The 25,941-nt window shown below is 43.9% G+C and overlaps 1 protein-coding gene across 2 annotated transcripts in view; it reads left to right on the forward strand.

The window, feature by feature from the left end:
* NTNG1 (netrin G1) overlaps positions 1–25,941 on the forward strand; it is a 290,705-nt gene that overhangs the window by 213,380 nt on the left and 51,384 nt on the right. For both annotated transcript variants that reach the window (XM_036272084.1, XM_036272085.1), the window contains exons 5-7: positions 10,031–10,057; positions 19,847–19,912; positions 22,216–22,275. In XM_036272084.1, the coding sequence (XP_036127977.1) occupies positions 10,031–10,057; positions 19,847–19,912; positions 22,216–22,275 (153 nt within the window). The remainder of the gene's footprint in view (positions 1–10,030; positions 10,058–19,846; positions 19,913–22,215; positions 22,276–25,941) is intronic.

Here is a 25,941-nt window from a genome sequence, read left to right on the forward strand (position 1 = left end):
TACCACAGGCACCAGGACCTTATCAAGTTAAATGTAAGAGTAATGAACCGAGTAACAAGCTGTGAAGTGTGGGGGCCTGAAATTATGATACAATTTCTATGAAGAGGAGAAAAAAATATCCCTTACTGATTCGGTTTCTATCTGTGTTAAAGAAAAAATCGACAGTCTAGCTCCTAAAATTAGCACATAATGCTCTGTCGAGCAGAAATGTTGATTTTTTTTCCAAGGAGTTTTATTAAAAGCGACTCTCTGGGCTTTCCTCAGTTGTCGAGCCATAACTCATGAATTCAGAAGGACTCTCCGGAGGTTATTTGCTGTGCTGCCCTGTGGCCGGATATCTAAGAATCCCTATCGCCACGGTCGTCGAATTGAATTTAAAAGTTTCCTACAGTGAAAATGGTTCTGATTTCATTTTCAGTGTCTGCCGCTGCTTCAGAGAGACAGGACGGAAGAAAGTGAAGGTCACCAACACTGGCTGGCATTCTGGCTGGTCCTCAGGGTAAGGCCACCAGAAGGGCAGCTGGGTGGGCTGCCGCTGAAGGCGCTGACTTCCGCTCCAGCCTGACCCCGTTCTGCCCCCTGGACTGTGCTCCTCAGCCTTGTTTAATTCAAGACGTTTGCACTGGAAAAGCTCCTTGTGCCAGCCAAGCTTTTTATTGAAACAAACTTCTTGCTACATCCTCCGTGGAAGTGACTTGCATACCCCTAACCTTGTGATTATTGCGGAACAACAGTCCACTCCCTGGCCAAAGGAACGCACCTCCTTCCGTTTTCCTGGTGGATTCCATTGTCCATCCATCTCTTAGGTTTTTACCGTCCTTTTCTAAACTGTTCGAGTTCCCCCATCTCTGTTAAAACAGGAAGATGGCAGATGGACACAGTGGCCAAGGAGGCTCAAGTCAATGTTCCAATTCTCAGTATGGTGGAAATGAGATTAAAGATTGCAGAGATTATCTGCGATGGTCCAGTCTTGCAATGGAAAAGTCTTAAAATGGAACCAGCCCCTTAAACTAAATGTCTGCCATGTCAGACTGGGCTTTAAAATGTTCAAGGATGAAAATAAGCAATTCAGTGGTTTAGCAGAGAACCGAATAAGCTAATGCACGTAATGTGTTTGGCATAACACCTGTCACAAAATAAGTATTCAAAAATAAATTTATCTTTTGGTTTCTTTTCATGAGGCACACTTGTCCCTTATTGGAGAACAGTTTTTATTGCCATAAAACTTATTTTTTAACATCAATATTGAGTATCTCTTAATTTCCAACCATGTTTTTCTTTTTAAATAGAGAAAGAACTACATTGACCACAGTTCCTTTCCTTGTCTGGATTTACATCATTAATCCTCTTTCCACGTGATGAGATTTCCATGTCTCTCACCTGGTTGCTTGCCTCCGGAAGTCCTCTCATGTTTTTGTGGGGAAGTTTAAGTCAAGCACAGGACTTGTAGCACTATGATGATTCTCGTTTTCTATTGGCTTTTTCTCATATGCGTGCATACATGAGCTCGCACACCATGCACACGTGCAACTCCACCTGGTGAATTACCGGTTCATTATTTAAGAGGGACTACTTAGATGAGGGCATATCCTAATTCAAACACGTAAAACCTGAATAGTAAAGATGAAATGGTTGCATCCTCTGATCCCTCACCATCAACTCCTCAGTGACTTAGAGATGACACCCACACTGGATAATCTCTGGATTTAGCAGCATCTCAAGCAGCCAGGATAATTTCTGAATAGAAAGGCCAGTTTCTGCCCACTCAGCAAAATAACTAAGAGGCTTTTATTAAACCAGGAAATGATAAAATCTCCCTTCAGAGACACTCAACCCATCACTCGGAGGTTCCGTAAACTAGGACCTTGCTGGGAACCCTGTGGCTGGGAAGTCCTGAATGCCCACGTGACGCCAAGGCCACTTCGGTGGGGAACATGTATAGCCAGGAGAGAAGTGTGCAGAGCCCTGCTCTCTAAATCAGCCCCCCCGTCTTCGCGACACATCAGTCCCCTGTGCTTCTCACTACAGTGGACTCCACAGAGGCACAAGTGACCAGGTGGTGGTAGTGTTTGTATTCATCACGCTTTTATTCAAGACCCGGTGTGTCTCAAAATGTTTTCCTTATTTCCTTACAAAAATACATAGACATTATGTTTTATCTGTAAGACATCTCTCTTCATTTCCCTGTTGATCTCCCTGCTATTCCTGGTAGAAGTCCATTTTGAATGTCCTTCCAATGCTATTTCTGTCTTCCCAGTAAACTGCAGCTCCGTCCCACTCTGTGCTTGGCCACAATGTTCCTGCTTCTCATTGTTCACCTCATGGTTGAAAGTGTTAAGTAACACCTCTTTAATTTCTGAGCCCTGTGGAATCACACACGATATTTTTCTTTCTTTTTTTTTTTCTTATCCTCACTGGAGGACATTTTTCCATTTTCCGTTCAGGTAGAGTGGGAGGGAGAGAGAGGAACAGAGAGAGAGAGAGAAACATCGACATGAAAGGGACACATCGAGTGGCTGCCACCCGCACGACCAACAAGGGCCAGGGACAAACCGCAACCCAGGTACGCCCCCCTAGCGGTAACCGAACCCAGGTCTCTCCGGACCACAGGCCAACGCTCTAACCGCTGAGCCAAACCGGCCAGGGCTACACACGATATTTTTCTACATAGAGATGCTGAGCACTTAATAATCAACCGTTAGGAACTGTAACTCCAGGAAGGATAATATAATATTATCTATACCTCTGCTTTCTAAACTGTTCTATGACCTCTAAAAGAATTTCATGGCCAAGAAAATTTTTAAAATGCTATACACTATGCTAACTCTTAGATATTCACATTACCTTATTTAAAAAATTGGAGAAGGCTATAGTAAAGTAATCTATTGTACCCAGTGTTCCCCAAACTTTATTGTTCATGGAACACTTAATGACTTTCTATAAGGCACTCTTTGGGGGACACGCTGTTCTAAACAATTTCTTCAGCCTGCTGACAGAAATGTCATGGAGGCAGATAGAAAAACCCAGCCAGTTCAGCTGTGTTTAATCTTTCACTTTCCTTCTACCTACACGCTCTAATATTCTTCCAAGAAAGAAAATTAAATTGGTCTGACATTGACATTATTTGTTCGTTCAGAAATCCAACTTGAATTGTTGCACAATAGCCAGGGCTCCTCTGAGTGATAGAAAGTAATTTGAGGGTTGTTCTGTTGTTTTCTCTAGTATTACATTTGCATTGATCAATTTATATTTTCCCAGGTGAAGGTGTGTGTGTTGTTAACCAGACAATTTCCAAAGTGCTCTAAGGGCATTAGTTCATTCTTAACTCAGAAAAACCTTATCAGGAAAATGCTACTGTTTTCATGCTGTAGACGTGGAATCTGATGACCAGGGAGGGGCAGAAACCTTTGAGGTTTACGTAGTGAGTCAGCGTCAGGTGGAGGATTTCAACCCAGCTGTGTCTTGACTCCCTCTTGCTTCTCAGGTGACTTCAGTGACTTCCTCTGGCCTCCACTGGGGCGTGGGCTCCATGGCAACGCTGTTCTCCGGCTTCTCTTCCTGGATCTCTTCTTGTTGTCTCTGCCCTCAAAGACTCCCCTTCTGCCCTTGCTGTGCATCTCCAGGCACACCTCCTGACCTTCTCATCCCTTCTGTACCCGGGTTTTAGTTCCTGGTACTACTGGTTTAACAGTAATCTACCCACTATAGCCTGGATTTCTCTAATGAATCCAATTTTCCAGCTATGAGGATCTCAAAGTCAACATGCTAGATACTAAATTCACTTCTTTCTCTTTGCTCCATATTGAAATTCTGCTCATTTTCAACACTGCTCCTCAGAAAAGCCTGCCCAGGTTCTCCCATGCAAAATCAATCGCTCTTTTCTCTCTGATTCTTGGCAATGTATGTGCACTTACAATTGATTATCTATAACCAAGATTCTAATAATATTGATAATAATGACAGTCAATATTGATTAAGCTTGCCATGGACTTTTACAGTTTGTGAAGTGCTTTGAGTGCTTTCTTGCATTAGATCCTTACTACTTCCCCCCGTTACAAATTGGGAGGCACAAGCACACAGAGGTTCATAAGCTGCCCCAAGGTCCCACGGTCAATGCATGACAGCAAGATTTAAACTCAGGTCTATGTGACTTCAGGAGCTAAAATCTTAGCAGTTTAAGAATGAGACTCTACATTATTCTTGGCCTTTATAAATGTTTATGGAATTAATTATTTGGTGAACAAATAAGTGAACCTAAAGACCCCTGAAACGCATGTGGGTGCATTGGCCTCGCTTGCGTCCTGTGTCTCCCGGAGAATGTGGCCTTCGCGGCTCGTCAGCTCTCACGCACGGGCCTTCGGTCTCCTCCAGGAACAGGCCCGCCGAGACCTGGGAGGAAATATGACAGGAAAAAGACTCACTTTGTTTTTGTGGGTTCTCATGGCCCATCCAGCCCTCTAGAGATGACTGGCTGACCAGCTGGTTTTCAGGCCTCCCCAGTGACATTCATGGCCTCAGTAACTGGACCACCAACCTTTCAGGCCCAGAACCTGTCAGCCCAATAGGAGAGGGCCTTCCTTGCAGGGCCTTAGGTATAGGAACCAAACTGTCGGCCTGGTCTACAAAACCAGAACACCAAATCGTCATGTGCACCGCCAGCCTACAGTCTCCTGTCCGAAGCTCATGGGGCCAGCTATGATTTGGGATTCAAAATCTGCAGCATCTTAAAAGGTAATACAATGAACATACGTGATATGACAGTAACACCCACAGTAGAATATCAGGCAGCACCACTTAATTCAAATCCTAGTTTCTGTCCCACTGACTGAGATGACCTTGGGCAAGCTCTTTGTGTTTGGGTTTCCCCCACCTGTGAAATAAACCTGCGTATGGATTTCATACGGTTGTCTAAAAGTGAAACAATTTCCTACATGTCGGTATTTGGAACAGCGGCAGGTACACAGTCAGCACACAGGCTGCTGTCATTGTCATTTCACTGAGATCTGGCACATGGCTCCATCCCAGTCTGATCAGCACAGTCTCCCTTTGGAGACAGCAGCCATATGGGGAGATAGATTGTGCCAGTTCACTCATCACAATATGAAATAACTGTTCCCGTGTTCAGAATATCCACGTCCTCATGCCCAGTGTGTTCTCTGCCCTGTGGTTAAGTCTCCTTGCAGAGCCAGGTAATCACCAGAAGGTTGCTTGGTCGGCACAGGATCAGGGAACTTCAGTGACTTGAGTGCTAATAACAGCAGGGCGTCCGAGCACAGGGCCAGCCTCCGTGACGCACGTCAGTGGAACAGTGAAGGTCCCGTTCACAGGCTGCCGTCCCTCTGCCTGAGATGCCGCTAGGCCACCCTGCCACACGTGCCTCAGGATGTCAGTCAGTCTGCTAATGTCACCTCTGCTATGCTTGTCATGTACCCTCAGGCCCCAGAGCCCTTCTTCTGTAATTAGTTGGTTTTCGTCATCTTGATCAGATCGCTCACATGGTGATGTCACGGTAGTTCTGTGAAGGTGATCGTCTCTCCTTCCCTCTAAGTTCCTGGGAGACAACTCACTGTGCGTCCCGCCCGCAGCCGTTTGGACCAGGACCAGGACCAGGGCTGGAACGATGTTGGAAGTAATGGCACCAGAATGCATTCCTTTTCTTCCTCATCACCTACGTCGTCTTTGGCTGGGCCTTTTGGAGTTAGAGATCCTGGTGGCCACAGCCAGGCTGGAAGATCTAGTCACTTATTCGTGGGCTTTTCCCAAACCATCCATCCTAACAGTGGTAATATTTCCCCACAGTTCGAAGCATGCAAGGGCTCTGCCCCTTCCCATCCCTCTCCCTTGTTCCCATCGATTCTCCAAAGAAGCCATGGCCACCAGCCCTGAGTGAACCTGCTTCAGAAGACCAGGGTGTTGACTTTTAGACCTCCATTCCTTGACTTCTTTAAGCCCAGCTACATGCCTTTTAGCCATTTACTTGGTGGGAGGGTTAGTACAATTGAAAACAAAAAAGAAAAGAACACATTATATAATTCTACTAGGTTCTCATCCTCCAAAATGCCACAGAATTCCTTTAAAACAAACATTCTCTTCCTTGTTGGAAAAACAGTTGAGTTCTTATATGAAAATAAAATCAGTTGTGTTTATATGGGTGCATGGAGGCTGGTTGAGGAGGGAATAACTTCAAGTGCCTACAACTGGGCACCCTCTCCTTTTGGCATGTGGAACCCTAGGCGGCATGCGCTTGGATCTCGGACGGAAGTCACATTTCTATTCCAGAAGCAGCAATAGTACTAGCCTCATAGACCACGACAGAGCCTCTCCTTAAAGCTCAGGCATAACTGTGTTTCGTTTCCGGTGCAAGTTGAGCAGGTCAAGGAAGCAGGCACTCAGAGTGACGTGCCCCGTGGTGCACACAGAGGGTCGACTTGACTAGACCCTCGCTTCTCGGTGCCTGCGATTTCCTCTTCTGCAGAATGAAATGCTGAGTACGATCATTTCTTAACTGCCTTCCTGCTCTCGTGTTTTTTCACTCTTGCTGAATTCCTTTTCCTCCTTCCTTCCTGTCCACCTATCCTTTATTTATCTTTCCCATGTATGTTTGAGGTTGTTTCAGGGATAGATTTAAGCTAACGAAGCTTAAATTTCAGAATCCTTCATTAGATTCCTTCTAAATAAAAAAAGTAATAATCTCAAGTTTATCTCATTTTATCTTTTAAACGTAATGTTCTTTTTCTCAAAGAGAGCTCCCACATGTGTATAAGCTTTAGGCCCCACAAGGTCTGGATTTGGCCCTGGGCAGCTTAGGAAAACATAAAAGTAAGGGTATGCAAATGGGAACTTACAAGGAAGATGTGAGAAAAAGGATAGAAGGAACACAAGCCAGCCGCTGGAGGAGTTCTGCCCAGTTGAGCACCGAGTTGAGCCGGAGTTTCTTGGAAGCAAGGTGTGAGAGCATCCAGACGTGGTCTAACTCTTGCTATCAGAATGGAGAAAATGCTCAAAGAGAACAAAAACATTCAGTAATACTGCCCTCTCAGTGAAACATTGTGGAGGGGACAAGATCATTTCATGACCAAAATGTTATTTTCACTATGATAGAATGTTCTTGGAAACAAGCGATACTTCTTTGTCAGGCATTGTCCCAGGAAGATACTGGAGACACAGAGGAGCCAGCCCCGCGCTGAGCCCCTCAGAGTCATAAAGTAAATGGCTGAGGTGCCCGTGGAGGGTGGACGGGGAGCTGGCTCACTCTCAGCAGGGAGCTGAAGCAGGAAGGGAAGAAATTCTTCTAAGTTCAGCTTTCAAGATAATATTCTTTACATAATAGTTGTCTCTTCACAGGGGATGTTACAAAAACAAAAAAGTGCCAACTCAGGTCTGAACAGTGTTTCTGAGGCTTATTCCGTGGCCCATGGGCACTGTCACTGTGATGGGGTCTGTTCACTGATCATCCCTCACCCCAAGGAAACCCACGTTCGGGGAATGGGTTGTAGCCATCCTATCTTTTTCCTTAAGCCTTTGAAAGACTTCTTGTGACTTACCCGTAGTTTTTTTAATGGATGTAAGGTGTTTATTAAATTATTTAATTGTCTGTAGGGAACCAAAATCCAGGAGTTTGAACATTAAATAAGAAACATTAGGGGGAAAAAAATATAACATCTGAAACCATACCAGTGGACATCCCTTGGCGTTCAGCTATTCTCGACTTCAAAAAATCTCTATTCCAACGAGCAGTTTGAAAAAATCTTCTCGAAGCTGTTCCCATCTGACACCAGCGGAGTAGAAAGTGGATCACCTGGTGGCATCTCAAAAAATTGCCAGCTGCAAAATGAGGACGAGCCTGAATTTTAAGCATCCAACTGTTAGGTGATAGGAAGCAGCTTCGGAAGGAAACAGGAGCTCCTGATGGCCTTGCGTACCCAGGGTTGTCTAGCTGCTCCGGCCTCCCCAAAGCAGCGGGAACATTTCTGCATGTTTCTGAAGCAGGACTTCATCAGTCTTGGGGGGTGGCTCCCCATGGCTGGGGGAAGGGGTCCAAGCACCCTGAGAACTGAGAACTTCCCTTTGCATTATGCATGGCCCTCTAGCTCCCTGTGAGTTTACAAACACATGAAAAGTCTCTTCCTGCCATCCTGACTTCCATTCTCTTTGACGGATTACAAAAGGCAGGCAGTTTCTCGCCGTGGAGCAGGGTTTTCAGCCATGGGGGAATTCGGAGCCTCCTGCCATTGATACTGAAATTATGATGCTGCCATCATTCCTCACTCAACAAGGGATTTGCAAAAGCAAAAAAAAAAAAAAAAAGATTACGTACCAAGCCACCGCTGGGCTGCGGCAGAGGTAGCCGACTGGAGGGCCGGGTCAGGAATACAGCCGTCCTTTGTAGGCAGCGTGTTCGGCTGGAGCTTCCGTTCACAGGACGGAGTCAAAACGTGCACATGGAAATTCAGGCCTCCCGTTTGGGTTGCTCAGTGATCGTAACTGAGCTGAAGCATCATAAACCCTGTGCATTGAAAATGGAGAGATTTTGAATGTATCTAATAACTGAAAATAGGATTTCATTCCTTCCAAGTTTCTTTCTTTTTAATCATTGTAAGCTTTCATTTCTCCTCCCCTCCTTCTTCAGAAATAGGAAAATGACTCTTGGTTTTAAAGAAAACAAAGCTAGAAATCTCTGAATAAGGTACATAGATCAGTTAAAATAAGCATAGGACAGTTATTTAAAATGAAATATGAAAATAGAAGTTTAATGATTCCTACAGCGACCACCTGTTTGTACACGTCACGATGTAACGAACACATCTGAACAGCTCATTAACAGCTATCATTTATTGACTGTGTAGCATGTGTCAGACATTTTTATGGATTATCTCATTCAATCCTCGCAGCCAGCCTTTGCGGGAGGTATTATTAGCCCTTTTCCAGGTGAGGAAATGGGTGTGGAGAGCAGGGAGCTTGTCCCCAGTCACCCCGCGGGTCAGCTGCACAGCAGGACTGTCCCTCAGTTCAGTCTGACTTCCATCTCATGCTTGCAACCCAAATTTAGTGGAGAAGATGGAAATCTCTGACTGTTTATTAGCAATATCTATCATGGGTTGCTTGCTTGATGAACCAACTACATCAAGAACAGTCATCATAGCGAAGATGGATATAGCACATACCACCTGCCAAGCCATGTTTTGAGTGGTTTACATATGTCAATTTCTGTAATCTTTGCAACAACACTAAGAGGCCGGAAACAGAGCCCCTAGAGGTTAGCAACTTGCCCTGAGATCACACAGGCAGTGAGGGCTAGAGCAAAACTCCAACCCAGACAGCCTGGTGCCTCGCTGCTGGCCAGGAGTTTCCATCTGGATACACACTAAATCCCTGCCCGCAGCTGTACCAAGTCCCACACATTCTGAAATGGTTCTACTACCTTTGCACAATGTGGAAATTAAGTGGAAACTGAAAAATCGATGAAGTCTATCCTCAATATGAACAACCTAATGTATTCTTGAATTATTCTGCTCAATTAAGTTTCTATTACGGAGTTTAATCCACATATCTGACAAGTAAAGGAGGAATAAAAATGATGGTTATGCGAAATTAATCAAATAACAGGCCAGGTGACTTTCATCAGCTAACACACGCCATCATAACACGTTCAAAGAGATATATTGCATTGTGTGAATCCACGTTGTGTCTGTTTGGTACTCTGTGCCCAGAGCATAAGTCTAGTTTAATATCTGTGTTGACCCACACTCAAATGTTCATCAACCTTATCGGCAAACACAAAACGTTTGATGTGAAGCTGTCTTAAGCCAGCTGTTGAAGTTGAGCATTAATTTCCTGACTATGATGGGTTCTGGAATTCTATAGTGAAAGCAAAAAGGTTTCAATGGATACATATGTATGTTGTTTTCTCTGTGCTGATCTAAATGTTACCAAGTGTTACTTACGTTCCTGAGATTTTTATATTGAGTTAAAACATCATGTACTAATAAATGTCTAACAGCTTTTCTTTATTTTTTTTCTTTTTCTCTAGGTATCCCCAGTATTTCCAGTATTGGTAGTAAGTAACAAAAAAAATCACCAAACCCAGTCTAGGCTAGCTTTGCTTTGTTGTTTAGCTCCTCGGATCTATTTTCCCCATATCCATTTCTGATATGAGTATTTTGTTGGTGGGTTGGATTGTTGTATTCTCGGCACAGATGGTGAGAGGTTGTATCCTCTGTGTATGAGGCGGACCCACCGCTGTCCTGACCACCTTTGATCGAGAAAAGCTACCTTCACAGAGGTGCAATTACTTAGCTCATTTACCAATAATACAAACAGGCCTATTTACCCATACTTAGCAACCAACCAACAAACTGAACTCTCTCCCTAGAACTAGGTATGGATTTCCACAATAATTTAGAAAAGCAGAGAACGGACCCAGTAAATGCTTCAGGCGTATTCATTAGATCCAAGGACAATACCACGCAAACACAGGGAGGGAACTTGATTGATGCATCACCTTCAGTCATTGTGAAGGCCTGAAAACGCAGGTTTGTGAGCATTAGTCTTTCTGGAGCATGAATGGTCTGTCTGTTTCTCCCTCCTAAAATACAGCGATCCCTGTTTTTCTAATTACGTCAGTTTAAGTTTGCTGGAGAAGAGGTATAAAAAAATACAGGCAGAATTAAGGAGTCAGGCTACTAGAAATTTCTGTGAGAAATCTTTTCATAGAAATAGAAGCTTCTATTCCTGTGGAACGCTGGGCCAGACCATTGCAAAGAATGTTTTTCCTCTTTGCATATAAAACAATGACACCCCGACCTTAGTGTGAGAAGCTCATTAAGGAAATGCCCCAGAACTTTTCAGAGCAGAATCTCACCTATTTTTATACATTGCACCTTTCTGATGGCTACAGCCGCTGTGTGGTGCCAGGTGACTGATTGGCAGGAATGCTCCGAGGGAGCCGGGATCGTGCACTGTAAGGGAACAAAGGAATTTCCACGGGGGTCTCGCCCCTCACCGGCTTGTCCTCCGGACTGTGCCACTCGGGTGATTGCAGGGTGATAGCTGAAGCATGACCACCCCGGTATCCAAGTAGAAAGCCATACTCTGGTCATTTAGATAAAACAACTTCCCGATTCTTATAAGTGCACATCAGGTTTTCCGATCAACCCAGTTTATTACTTCAGCTTGTGAATGGGCCCGGGCACAGATTTGTTAAGCACTAGATGTGTTCAATGCCATGAGAATCAGCGGCTCTGTAAACAGAAGCAGTGTTCTCACCCACGGGGAGACCAGCCCGCATGGGGAGACCAGCCCGCATCGCAGCACCCTGCCTGTGGTCTTGCTGAGAAAGCAACAGTGCTACAAACTTGCAAATGAAAACCTCCAGCCCTCAGAGCCTGACTTTTCTGCCTTGGTGTCTCCCTTGCCATTGGCTAAACTGTAGACACACCCCACAACTGCTCCTTTCAGGCCTTGACAGTTGCATTTGCACATGCATTTTAGAGTGACAGGGAACCCGCCGGAAGCAAGCTGAGACCGAGGATGGAGGCCGCTGTGCCCGTCGGCTTGTCTGGTTTCAGAAATGGATGGGTGGAAAGTAGCTCTCTGGCGCCTGGTGTGTCTCTGTGTCGGGCGTGTCGGGCGTGTGCTGCATGGATATCTGACTGTACTGCTCCCTCGACATCTCATCCAGCCGCCTCCACCTCATGCCTCATCTCTGAGCATCAGCAGATGTTGACCTTTTACACACTGAACCAGGAAATTCCAGTTTTGTTGTGCTTTATCTTATTGTGAAATCACTGGTGACCTGCAAGGATGCTGCATTGTGCCTTTGGAAAACATAGTAACCTACATCGTCAGAAACCTAGGGAAATGTAGCTCCCCCATCCTAACCGAAACCCTCCGACAGGTGAAGTGATAGCTGTACCCTGCTTCACTGCTCCTCACTGTTTCGCTTGGAGTGCATGGGTCTCCTCACATTTCTCCAGTGAACAGGATTAAGAGCTTCCTGGGGTCACCCAACATCACACAGGACCAGCATGTGCCTATTACCCAGCTTTAAGGTCAAGAGACTTGCGATGAAACCATCACACACGATTGTATCTCTAGGCTGCTTTAAGGGCATTCTCGCATTCCTCCTCTGTGGGCTCGTGAGTTGCTCTGGTGGATTACTCTCCTCTCCAAAGGGCAAGAATTCATGCATAGATGACTCACTGCCCATTCTAGAGGGCACAGGAAGGGGGTTTCCAAGGTACAGACCTTGGCCAGGGCCGATCACTTTATCCCACAGAAGGAATCAGTGAACGTAATTCCACCAAGTAAATGGAAAGATACCATTACAAGAAATGTAACACTCAGGAGACCCATCACAAAGCCCATTGCAAGGAAAATGAATGATGTCTATTATTGATGTACATTATTGATGTATGTAACTATAAGTTCACATACATACAATGACTAAAGATTTGGGGCCCTAATAGATTTCAGTATGGATCTCGAACTGTCAGCGTCTGTATCAAGTCAGGTTCAAATGCATGGACAGAGTGCTCATCCTTTCCTATCATCTGCTGAAAGTTTTTGAGACAAATTTCCCACTCAGGTCATGTGTACCTGCTGTTGTCTCTCTATTGGGAAACAGGTTTTCCAGTCATCCCAAAGGTACTTGATTTAAATCTCAGTCATTTCGGTGGCTTTGGTCATGGCTGCAGAAACACTGGTGGTGTTGTCAGCAATTAGTGAATCCCAGAATAGGCCTGTAGTGTTTCAGGCATGTATCTCTGTTCCCCTGATGTGGTAGTAATTCATTCAGGTTCCTTTTTTGCTTTTTATAAAATGTGTCATGCAGTTATATGTAAACATTCACCATTTTATCCAGGTGAACATTTGTTGATGCTGAAGATCCAAATTAATAGTTGGTTTGGTGTGGGTGTCTTTGTTAAAGTGCTAAACTAATTATTACCTCCTAAAATACATTATCTGATCCTTCATCCTGTAAAGCAAGTGATTTCTCTCATTATGTTAAACAGTATATTATAAAGTACATTCGAACAAAAAGAATTGGCCTAATGTGCAAATAGGTTTGTGTGGGTGATTATCACTTTAAAAAGCAGATGAGAGGAGTCTGAGGTTAGAGGTCGACCATTCATTGAAATGAAAGATGACGTTAGTAAACATCATTTCAAAACACTATTTCTTTAAAAAGTAACCAAAGAAGCAAGATGTAAACATTTTTGAACCCGAGTATACATTATTTCCTTAAATTATTTTCAGATGATGACACCGTGGCATGTAAAGCGTGGAAATGGGCGGAGGTGTTTGGCCATCCCCTTCTCTCCAGCTTCCTCAGCTTGAAACGAGAGTTCATGCAAGGAGTGTTGCCTTCATCACAGAGATAAAAAGTCATCTCTAATTGGATTTCATTGGCAGGCCTGTTAACCAAGGGACGTGTTGCCTGCAGGGATCCCTCAGCCTGTTGGGATGCTTTCATACTCGAAAACATCGGGTGCCAGTTGGAGACCTTGTAAAAGTTGTTCTCCATACAGCATCCAAATATTTCTGTTCAGTGCCGATTTACTGCAGGAACCTGGGTCGTGAGGAAAATAACAAGGTTGCTTATTTCCCCACCCAAGGGTTATTAGTAATCGTGCTCACGCTACCCAGAGAGCTGCCGTGTTTATTTTTTCCCTTTGCTTAATACTTCTAAATCCCTCAAATAAAAGTTTCATTTGAATTGCCCTTTAACTAATTAGGTTTTATATAATGAGGGGGAAATGATCAGGCCAGGGTGGCTCTATGACAAACTGCATGAGCAGCATTAATTTTGAACTGTTTGCTGATGTTCTAGACAGAAAGCTAAGGTCCCAGGCGAAACGCCTCTGGGACTCTGTTCTGCCATGTACCCCGTATTCTCATCTCAGATTCATTTCATATCTGTGTAACTAGCATCTCACATCCATGAAACCTTTGTGGTTATCCTAAAATTGAATGAACATTAGGACATAGCTGCTTCCTTAATCTTGAAGAATAAATCAAATATTTCAATGAAGGAGGGGGAAGTATCCCCCACCTCCCTCAAAAAATCTCAGAGGTTTAGCCGTTATTATTGACAACAACTGCCCACCTTGAGCAAATTGACTTTTTTCATGTATTAATTTTTTCCCAGGTGAACTTAGAATGTCAAGCCACTTTTTAAGTGTGAGCTGATATCCATACCTTTGCTGTTATCTCTGAGAGGGGGCACCCGAGAATTCCTGGCTTAAGCCAAGATTTGTCAAGATCTCTGAAAAATCCCAGGAGGAGTCTTCAAACATGTAACTGTGAACCCCACACGACGGGTGTGGGTATCATTGACATCCTGGGGTACCAATAGCGAGCTGGCCAATGAACAGCTTCACTTCCTGGGAAGAGTTACACAGAGCTTCTGCTTAGAAGAAGGGAGATGCTCCCACACGTCTACAGAGTTCCGCTGACAAGTGCTGAAGATGAGGCCGAGGGACCGGGCAGCTGCCCAGTGTAACACGGCCAGGAAGCTGCGCTCATAGCAAGTGGAAGACATTAGAATGAAAAACTGAATTTAATTCATTCCCACCCTAGACCCTTTCTGGCCCACTGCCCTGCACCTCAGGCCTGTTGATCCCTGAACTGACCCACTTCTGTGAGTATCCTGAAGAGAAACAGAAACCCATTTTCTGGTACCACAGAAGTTACCAGCACCGGCTCTGCGGAGAGAGGGTAGGGAGCGTCTTCCTCTGTCCCCAGCTTGCTGAGGAAGAGGGGACATGTAGGTGGCGAAGGTATTGCAGGACACGGGGCATTCCTGAAACAAGCTATGCAGATAAAACAAGCTTCCTGTGTCTAGGACAGTAAAGCCCTTTTTCTAAATCAGGACAGTTGCTCACAGCAAAATAAAAGGACGTGTGTCATCTCAAGTACAGACCTGCCCTGTCACATCGCACGGGGTCCTCCCCACTACCGTAATGATGCTCTATTCCGGAGAGTAGGCACTCGCTGTGAAGATGGAGGATTACCTCCGAGGCTCGGGGGATTTCTTCTGGAAGCTTTAGGGTCTTGTTTGGATTCCTCTCTAGGCATCAGTAATGTTTCCAGGTTCCCTGAGGAACAGCAGCAGTCACTGTATCAACCCGAGGGACCCTGTGACTTTGGTGTCCACCAGAGATGCTCCTCGTACCCTCCCGGCAGTGGTGTTTGATATCCAGGTGGCTCCCTGTTTCCCGGCATCTTTTAGAACCAAAGAATGATGCAAAAGTTCGTGTTTGTAGGAAACTTGAAGAGCACTGTTTCAACGTCATTTTACAGAAAAAGCTACTCAAGCTCCAATGACACTCGATTTTTGCCTTCTCCTTTTACTGAATTACTAAAGCATGAAAAGTTAAGCAGTGGGCCATTCTAGGGGGGGGGGGGGGAGGAGAAACAGCTGAGAAAGCAAGGTCACGATTTCCTGTGCTTGGAGGGTGTCCACAGGGCGAGCCGAAGGCTGCCTGTGACCGTGCTAAGCAAGCGCCAGGCGTGAGGAGGGCGCGCTGATGTTCCCGAGCAGCCCACGCACCAGGCCTCCGATGTAAACACGTGCTTGTATCCTTCCGCTTCGAGCCTGCTTTGCAGCTTGATGCCCAATGGAGTCGGCCTTCCACGGTCAGATTTAGCAATTCTAACATAGCTCTTTCCAACTGCACGAAGAGATTTCCTGGGGCGCAGAGGAGACGAAATTCTTCCAGGGCCTCATTCTTCTAACTAGAATCTCAGATTTTCCTGAACGTGAACTTCAAGTGCCACGGCCAAATTGTCACAACAGTTTTCTGAGTTCTCTCACTAAAGAAAAAGAAAAAAAAAATCAAGTTAAGACACATGTCGGTTTTTAGTCTAAACTAATGTGTTTCTAAACTTGAAAGAAACTTGGAAATTAACATTTTATCTTTAAATGTTACAAATCAAATCTTTTTCACAGCATTCCAAAATACTTTCTATTGCTTTCTGAATAATAATATTAATTGATATTGGCCCTAAACTGGATTATTCCCTAAGTAAGCTTTTTTACATATTAGAATCACTTGCTTTGGGAACGATTAAGATTGCAAAAAAAAAAAAAAAATAGGAGGCACGCATTATTTTCACAACTTTAATTCAACAGGAACTGTTCATGCTACGGTTATCTGATTTATATTATAACAGCAACCACAATTAGAATAATACGAGCTAATGTTCATTGAATGTCCACTGCAAAGACAAGCAAATATTAACTCATGCAGCCCTGACAAAGACCAGCAGGTAGTACCATCATCCCCTTTTTACAGAAGAGAAAGCTTAGATGCAGAGACATTAGGAACTTGTCCAAAGGGCAGAGCTGGGATTCAAATCCTGCCCGAGCTCTGTTTACACACACCATATCTTAAGTAAATTTCCTCTAACTTGATATTTCTGGGTTACCCATAGAAGGAATTTGAAACTTCAACAATGACAATAGAGTAATAGCATCTGATGGGCATTTCAGACATTTTGTTTTTTTTAAAGGGGGACTTATGGAGGACTTGATTGTGGTCTCCACACTGCCAGAGCCAGGGTATTTGCTGCCCAGCCATTTCCCCAGATCCATGGGGCTAGGACCTTTAAGAAGAAGGGATTGCCATAAAAGGCTATTTTTAAATGATTGGCCATCTGCAAGCCTGTTGGACATATATGGCGATCCCTCCCCTCACCCCAGTAATAATTTCTCAACTCCAGTTTGGGTTTCACTGTAACGTCGAAAGGTCCAAAGTCAAAACATGCAGCAATAATTTTTCCTTCACACGGGGAACTCTGAATCCCCTAGATTCTCCAAGGAGCACACACCTTATTCCAACAGGCGTCATCTTCCATGAACTTCCGCATGAGCCTGAGAAACCACTGGAGTGACGACACTGAGCAGCCTAGAGACGCCTTAGCCACCTGTTAGCCAGCACCTGTGTCTCACAGACAAGAAGCTGGAGTCCAGAGACATCAAAAGCCAGACCGCCCCTTGTAGCAGAGCTGGGACAGACCCCTCATTCTCTGACTCCCGTGCCTCGCCTTGCAGCAGGCGACCATGTGGAGACTCCATAGTGACCCGAGGATACCCCCTAGTTAATTCATGACAGAATGAAATTAATAAATTCTGCAACAGCTCACCTAAAGAGGCAATACAAGTACTTTTGATGTATTATAATTTTTTTTTCTATTTGCAATTTCTAACCACTCAAAACAAGTGGCCCACAGATAAAAATTCTCAGAAGCTTGATGTTATGCAAAGACTTTTGTTGGAATTGGATATGATAATATAGAATTGGTCTCAATTATTCTATTACCATAGCCTCCAATGTGCCCAGTTTGCTTCCAGAAATTGAACATTTGTTGGTAATATTGATTGACTGTTTCTGTGTGCCAGGATCTTAGAGTAATAATAGTAACCAGACAATAACTGGCTATCTTTAAGTTGTTTGCATTGCAAATATGAAACAATAAATTTTAAAGGTTAAGATGAGATATTAAATTAAAAATCTCATGATGGCCAAATAGTGAAACATGTATGCATAGACATGTAACATGCCATAGGACTTTAGGGGCTTAAAATTTCCATATATATATATATTTTAGGACATTTTTCCTCCCAAAGGAAAAACATAGCACAGAAATTGGTCCCACTGACAATATGTATAGATTAGATTAGGATTTTTTATGTGATGACTGCTGGTGGTCTTGACATTTAATTGTTCAGGAAGGTTAGGCATCCCACATAATAAATATTATTTGGGGGAAAAAATGTCTAATTATATGCCCAGGAAATACAAGGGCTATACTCTCTCCACCCCCAAGAAACTATCTTAAGTATTCAATACAAAAGAAAATTATGTTCTAAGTAGGGATCGGATTATAACAGGTATCTATCTTGATCATTCCAACCAGGTCAAGAAGTTGACAATTCAGAAACAGAATGATATACATTAATTTTTATACATACGGGAAGATCCTTAAAATGGAATCCCAGCATCCTAGAGAAAATCGTAAGCGTGTACTAAAATATATGCGTAAACAATTATTTAACATATTGGAATATGGAAGAAACTTTATGAAGTTATGTTTCAAACCTCACTTCTAAATTAATTTAGCGTAAAATTTTTGTCTTTACTTAAATTTGTTGGCAAAGCTCATTAACAAAATAATCAACCATATTATTAGTTTCATTTCATCAAGACAACCCAATCACCAAAACTGGCAAATCACCTGGATTTGCCTCTTTTATAGGAAAAAGTAGGCTAGAACCATTTCAATAAACTAAAATGTTCTTAATTTGATGCTAATAATATAAATAAATAATTATATAAAACTATAACAATGGTTTGACATTTTCTCTAAATAATTTCTAGAAATCATATAAAATCCCTGAAAACAGCAACTTTTTAACTTTTCCAAAGCAATCATCACAGTTCAAGCGGGCTCCTTCTCATTCACCAAAATGCTCAAGTAAAAAGCACCGTTCAGTCAACAACTTGTGTGTTTGCCTGCATGTTACCAAATACTACTTGGTAACGCCTGGATACAGATGTGGAAAATTATTACAAGCTCTTTCCATTCATAAGTTTTGACAGACACAGCAATACCAACATTAAGATTTCCTTAGCTTTTTGTTGTAAGGCCCACACACAGCAACAGTATATCAGCTCTCTAACAAATGTTAAAAAGCCAAAATTAGAAGGGAAGTTCCATGTCTTACAAGAATGTTATTTGCTCTCATCTGATTACGGAGGAAACAATCTAGCAACACCTGTTTACAATCGCCTCGGCACTTGATATTAATTACTCGATTATTTGATACTCATTGAGGCCTTCTGCAAGGATTTGCCCATCCGCAAAGAGACCCAATCTAATTCTGGAGATGAGAAATAGACCTGTGAGGTTTCAACTGGCAACATCAGGTGTGTTTATCTGGCAACGAGGAACCAAGAGCACAGTTCAAGGGGAGAGCTGCCCTGTGGACTTGGACTCCGGGGGTCCCAAATGACCGCTCAAGAGGTGGTCAGGAAATGACCACATTAATAGTACGTGGCCTGCTCACCTTAGCAAAGCTCCTTTGAAAGCCACTGTTAATCCTGAGCCACTGTTTTTTGTGTTGGTGAATCTAAGAAAGAGACAACATCAATTCTTGAATTAACATTGCTTATAATTATTTCTGGATTGGAACCAATCACTCCAGAAACGCATTTTGAGGTTTAAAACATTGTGAAACATATATGTGTCCAAACATACAAACCTTAGACACGATGAGAAGCACCGTGGACACTTCTGCTTCAGCCACAAGGACCAGGCACCCGTCTCTTCCTTTCTCGGAGAAACTGCATCAATAAAAATAGGAAATCAATCCATTTCTTTGCGGAGATAATGGCTCACACTTAAAACATACCCCAAAGAATCTCTCAGGAAAGTTTAATGCAGCCAGTTCGTATCTGTAAATATAAATTGCAGAGACTGGGATCCTCAAGTGAGAAATTATTTCTTCTGTGTTATCTTCCGGGTTCAGGCGCAGCTCTGTATGAGGTTTGAATTGCTACAGTCCCTATTGGGTTAGGTGTAAGGTGGTTCTGCTCCCCGCTGCAAAATTCAACAGCTATAGCTTGGTCAGGGAAGGGCTCTCTATTTAATGTCCATTCAATGTTTGGGAGTCATCGACTGCTTGCTCCTGTTTGGTGCTGGGTCGTGTTTTGTGAAGTGCCTCTCAGCCAAGTTGAAGGGCAGGTGTGTGGCTTGTGTCTTTGTCCATATGACTTTCTGTTTCAACCAAATGACATGAGAGCTGAAAATAACGTACCCTGATTTTTCCTGATGCATGCAGATCCTTCAAAGTTTAATAGGATATGGCCGAATATTTCTTCCCTTGAGGTTTCTAATCCAAAACAAGGTAGGAGCATATAAAATTCCTACTGATATAAAAAGCCCACATGTTGAGGGGGGAAACCCCATATACAATTTTTTTTAGCACTAAATAAAAGCATTATCATAAATGCCATGTCTTGGAAAGAATCGTATTTCGAATATGTTTTTTCTAATCTGGAGAGTGTCCCAGGAATACCCCAGGGAAAGATATAGGGGAAACGAGATGGCATAGGATTTATAAGCACTTTATTAACTTTACATGGAACGTCAGGCGGTCCCAAGATAATCCCAGAGATGTCGCTTTCACAGTGTAGGGAACCGATGAGTCTCAAAGACTGGGAGTGGCTCGGGCATCCTTCCACTGTCTCCCATTTACTTTCGTTCAGGAAACTGCTATGTCAGTTGCATTGAGGGTCAGGAAAAATTAATGTGAAGGCAATATTGCAACTCCTAAGGAGACCCATTTTTTTTTTAACTGTTTCTCCATCTCGACTAACAGAAATTGGATCTCACTCTCCCCCTCCCCCCTCCCTCCACCCCGCCCCATCAATCACAGTATATTTTCTCTGTTGGGGCTTTCTTTCCCTCTCGTCATCTTTTATGAATCCACAACCATTTTGTTAGCATTAAGAGCAACCCCTGTGTTCTGTCTGCCCTTAGGGCAGTCATTATTTTATGACTTTTAACATAAAAAATAAATACATGCATGAAAGAGACTGACGGACACAGGACGAAACAGAACTTTTAAGGACTGGGCCATGAAACCCGTGAGATGCAGTGATGTTCGAGTCACACAGCGTCCAGCCCAGAGCCGTACATAGACACGTATAAGCAGGAGTTTATTTTTGATAGAAAATCGTATTCTTTTGCCTTCCTCCTTTTCAAAAGGGCAAAAGGCACGTTTTGGCTTCCCCTGCCTTCATTCCACGCGGGATGTCCCTTTTGAGCTCTAATGGACACAGATGCCGGAGGGAATGGGCCAGAGGAGGAGCCAGGAAAGAGCCGCTACGCGAAGCAAAACGCGAGCAGCTTGTCGAGTCCGCTTGGGAGGGCTGCGTCTCAGCCCTGGTCACAGCGACGCACTCGAGCCTGTCCCAGGCACACACAGTACTAGTCAATGAATCATTCTAATCATCTGCTCCAAATGAACTTTTCCAAGCTTCTGCACGCACATGTGGAAGAGGTACAGCTCAAACTCACCTGTGTCAGTGGCGATCTGAGGATCCGGGCGTGTCTAGCAGCTTCCCTCCTTCCGCGGCCAGGGAAATGCCACGGAAATGCCACGCGGTGTTTCCCCCTGAGTTTCATGGTGCCACAGATGAGCTAAGGCGGGGTCTAGTACTTGCCCCTTCTCCACTGCGTGTGTGGCGATGAACAAAATTAGGCAGTGTTCAGAATCCGAAACAGACCCATTGAATAATTGTGCTGTTTGCTGTGAGTGTCACGGGACTGAGGGCTTTCGGAAGTGTCTTTAGCTAATGCCAGCGCCACCGTCTTAGACTGCAGCTAACGAGTTCAGATGAATTTATCTGGGAAGCAGCACAGCTGAATAAAGTGCTTGAACTTGAAATTTTAGCTAAAGGTGCACTTTCCACCGGGGGCCAGTTCGGTGCAGCTGTAATTTATCTTGTCAACATCTGCAGGGAACATCAGCAATATCCTGTTTGGGCTACTTTCCTAAGCGACTCTTCATGAATAATAGGGAAGGAAGTGGCAGGCAAACTTAGAGAAAAACCCCTAATGAACCGATGTCATCACCAAGGTAATAAATGTTGAGAAGAAGACCACATTTTTGGAAGGTAGACAGGTTCAAGGTGACTCAGAGACTGAGGTCCAGGTGCTGCTGGGTGGTTGACCATTGTGACGATGTTCTGTGAGGTCTGATCAGGTCAACAAAAATCATCTACCCAGTTTCTATGCAGATGAGCTTGTGGTCACACAGAAAGAATGACATGGTGGACGGAGGCAGCGAGACAGCCAATTAACTCAACAGCACAAACTACTGTTTTCAGAGAGGGACAATAGGGAACCCCACAGTGTCCACATTGTTACTGAAATAATCTTTGCATAATTGGGTTCTTGATTTAAGTGGTCATTATTCTTGCCCCTGAAAATAAAGCTTCTAAATTACATTTCTGACAATGTTAAACCATTTTCTGCCAAATATAAAACAAGACTTCCTTTGTGATTGAAACAAACTCCCAGGAAGAGCAGATACAAATAGTCTGGATTTAGGACTACTTTTCAAGTGGGTTATGATGAGTTACTGCAGTTTGAACATTTAGCGATTGTTTCTAACATGCTGTTCATTCTTTTAAACCTGTCCAGTTGCTCCCAAAATAGCTTTGTCAACAGTTTCTTCTGTTCAAGTTGCAAACCACAAGAGAGGTAGGAGTTGTTGGATTCATACAGTGAGTTCATGGTGTTATGTGTTGTGAAACATTGCACTGTATGAATCTGGAATATCTGTGAAGTGTTCCCATCAGCTTATTGGTGAGGCATGTTGATTGGTATTGATCGATGCATCCGACGGTCCTGAGAATGGCATCTGTAAGAGGTGGGGGCGGGGAGGCTTCTCAGAAATTTGCTGCAAATCCATGATGCTGCAACATTTGATTTCTGAAAGATTCATGTGTGAAAAAGAACTAGAACAGCTCAGGTTCTGTTTAACACGAATGTTAGAGTATTGACATCGTTGTCCGTGTGCACTGAAAGTATGAAAACCCCTCGGAGGTAGTTTCAAGGATGCTTTTCCTGGGAACAGAATGGCAGGCGCTGTGTACGGTGCCTGTTTGACATCGTAACAAATGAAAACCCTTGGAATGTCTACTCCCAAACCTTATTTGGAATGAATTGGGATAAATACAAGTGAGGATCTGGGTTAAGCATTGATCATGACCTGAATGTAATAATGACGTTACATTCTGCAAATGGAAGTGGACAGTACCCATCTGTGGCCATGAATGGCCCTTCCAGCATCTGTCATTCACAGAATGAAGATTTTTCAGGAAACCCAAAGACTCCTGTGTTTATTTCACCTTTTCCTTTCAATGCCCTATGTGACAGGTGTGTCTTATTTTCCACCTTTGACTGTTGGGCATATGTTATGTTTTTCTTTCTTTCTTTCTTTTTTTTTTTTTAAGGAGACACTTCCTACAGATAAATATATTTGTTAACAAAATCTGAAATTAGTTTGACCCACTTGGGGAAAATGAACATCACAGCATCCCTATTCCTCATCAAACGCAGTCACACCATTTTCCAGATGTTAGTCAGTGCTGACTCAGTCTTCTGTGGCACATGGAGAAAAGGAGGAAACTGGTCAGACTGGGAAAAGCAAACCCGATAGTACGGAGAGCACGTCTGCGTGCCTCGCGCTGAGCTTTTACGTAGCGTGAGCAGTGTCCTTTTGAGGGGTTTCCACGTGGATCTGAAACCCAGGCAGCTCATTCCTTTGGGAGCAGAGCAGCCTCGATTGGTCATCAGAGCAGTCTGGGGTGTGTGCATGCGTGACGGCCACGGGCCAGCAGGGACGTCCTTCCTCCTTGCCATGTGCACATCTGCACGGAGAAACCGGGAGGTGACAGAGGAGGGCAGCAGGGGACTGCACAGTCTGTCTCTTTCACGTGATGTCAAGCACGCTGGGTTAACAGGAGGCCTCTTGACCTGGACTTTGACCTTCCCTCGGTGAATCTGGTTTCTTGGTATCACAGCACAAATAAGATCCAAACACATCCTCACATTGTCCGAATGTTGTGTTTGGAGGGGTGAGGCTGCCCCCGGTTGTGAGGTAGGGTTGGGGTGAGGTAAGGACAGGCAAATGCCTCTTTCCCCCTGGGGAGGCCCCTGGAGGCACAGTGACTGTTAACGGGTGAAGGGGACATAGCTTTGGAGTTCTCATCCATTCGCCTGCCATCCATCTAAAGTCATTTTCCCAAATCCTTTCTTTTTGAGTGACTAGAATGAATTTCCTCCAGCTCTGACTTGGAATAAGCTTTCCTCATTAGGCCAAAAACAGCGTCTGCCTGGGTGGCATTCAGAGCACTTTATCTTACGTCGACATAGGTAATACAATGACGTAAGCAGAGGCGATTGGGGAACGGTGAGAAAGAAGACATCAAACGGAGGGTTTCCCCCTCTTCCTAACATCCTCTTCCTTCCATACTCTCTGTCTCCAAGCTTGTGTTGTCCTGCGACCCCGACCTGCCCAGGTCTCCCCCAGCCATCTCAGAAAGAGCCTCTCCACCTCCCAAGAGGTTTGGGTCCTTCCTGATCTAGAAACCAACTTGGAACACGTCTTCTTCTAAAACTCCTTACCTCCCATTGTTCTTAACTAGCCAGTTACTAAGACCGTGTTATCGTAACTGCCTTACGTGATCTCATATATGTCTTATGGGGACTTTGTCCTCCAAGAGAATTTTGGTTGTCATAGCTTTGGGGTAGAGGCCAGGGATGCTTCTGAACATCTTATATTACACAGGACAACAAAGAATTGTTTGGTCCAAAATGTCAACAATACCAAGGTTGAGACCCCCCGCATTGGGCTTCGCAGGACTGGGCCTCACTCGCGCTGTCCCGGGCCCCAGGGGGCCCTAGTGTGTACACGTCGCCGATACTGCAGCACAACATAAATGTGTTAGTGAGACCACCGTTGGGGTTGTTTACACAACAATAGTGAAAACTCGTCTGAAGAAATATATATCATCCACAATGCAGTTCGACATTGAAAAATGATATAAAACCACAGGAATTTTCAGAAATCTGTTTTTTCCTGCCTAAATTGACCTATAAAGACCTATGGTCAACTGTCTGCTAAAATAACCACTAATTCCGTGATATCTTATCATGTGGCTGTGGTTTTTCTAAACTCGTTGATATATAGGCTACAACCACACTCTTCTGGAATTCGAATGATGGAGGAATGAATTTAAACATAACTTTCCTCCGTCTCCCAAAGGAGGGTGCGGTGATTCATCATTGATTCACTAACTCATAATTTGACATTTTTGGAGAGTTTTACACATGCCGGGTGATGTTCTGAGCCCTGTGGTTACAACTGTGAACAAAACAGACATGGTCTGCACTCGGGTATTTACAATCAGAGCATGGGGAAGATTTCCTCTTAAATTTACTTTTCAGGTGCTATAGATTCTATGAAAAACAAGTACACAGGCTCAGGGAATTGGGAGATGCATGTGTTTGGGTCCAAGGTTGTCATTTCAGATAAAGAGGTCACAGAGTTTTCTTCGAGCAGAGAACTGAAAGTGAGGAAGCAGTTCCTAGGGTTGTCTGGGGGAGGAGAATCCCAGGCAGAGGTCACAGCATGTGCAAAGGCCCTGGGGAAGTGCTTGGCATGTTGGCAGAGCAACATGGAGGCATTTTATAGAGAGTGAGGAAGAGAATGATAGCAGTAAGCTCCCAAGAAGCCAAGGGGCCAGATCCATGGGAAATGATGAGCTCAAACAGTCTGTTAGTCTGAATGAAACAGGGAGCCATTAGGATTATGAGTAGAGAGATGTCATGATCTAATTTAGGTTTTGTAAGCGTTAGTTACTCTGACTGTTGTGTGGAGAAAAGACTGTCATAAAGGTGGAAACAGGAGAGCAGTTAGGAGACAGCAGCCATAATCCAGGTGGGGGAGGGAGTAACTGTGGCTTTAACCAACGATGCCATGGTACAAGGTGGTGAGAGTTAGAATGTGTTTTCGAAGCACAGCCAGAGAAAATGAGAGGTGTCAAGAACAAATCCAGCAAATCTGAATGAAGCAATTGGAGGAATGCTGTTGTTATTTACTGAGATAGGTGGGCCCCCTGGTGAGTAGCAGGTTTGGGAAGGTGACCTAGAAGCTCAGTGTGGAACATGTTGAAGTTGAAATATCTATTAAATGTCTAAGTGGAGACATTAAGAAGGCAGTTGAGTATCTCAGTCTGGATGAAGTTTGGTCCAAGCTGGAAATAACTATTTTGAAAAGGTTAGCATATAGATGGTTTATAAAATCATGAAGCTGGATTGAAAAAAACAAAAACAGAAAACAAACCTAAAAACCTAGCTCTG

This window comes from Molossus molossus, unplaced genomic scaffold (genome assembly GCF_014108415.1).
Source record: "Molossus molossus isolate mMolMol1 unplaced genomic scaffold, mMolMol1.p scaffold_m16_p_20, whole genome shotgun sequence".
Taxonomy (NCBI): domain Eukaryota; kingdom Metazoa; phylum Chordata; class Mammalia; order Chiroptera; family Molossidae; genus Molossus; species Molossus molossus.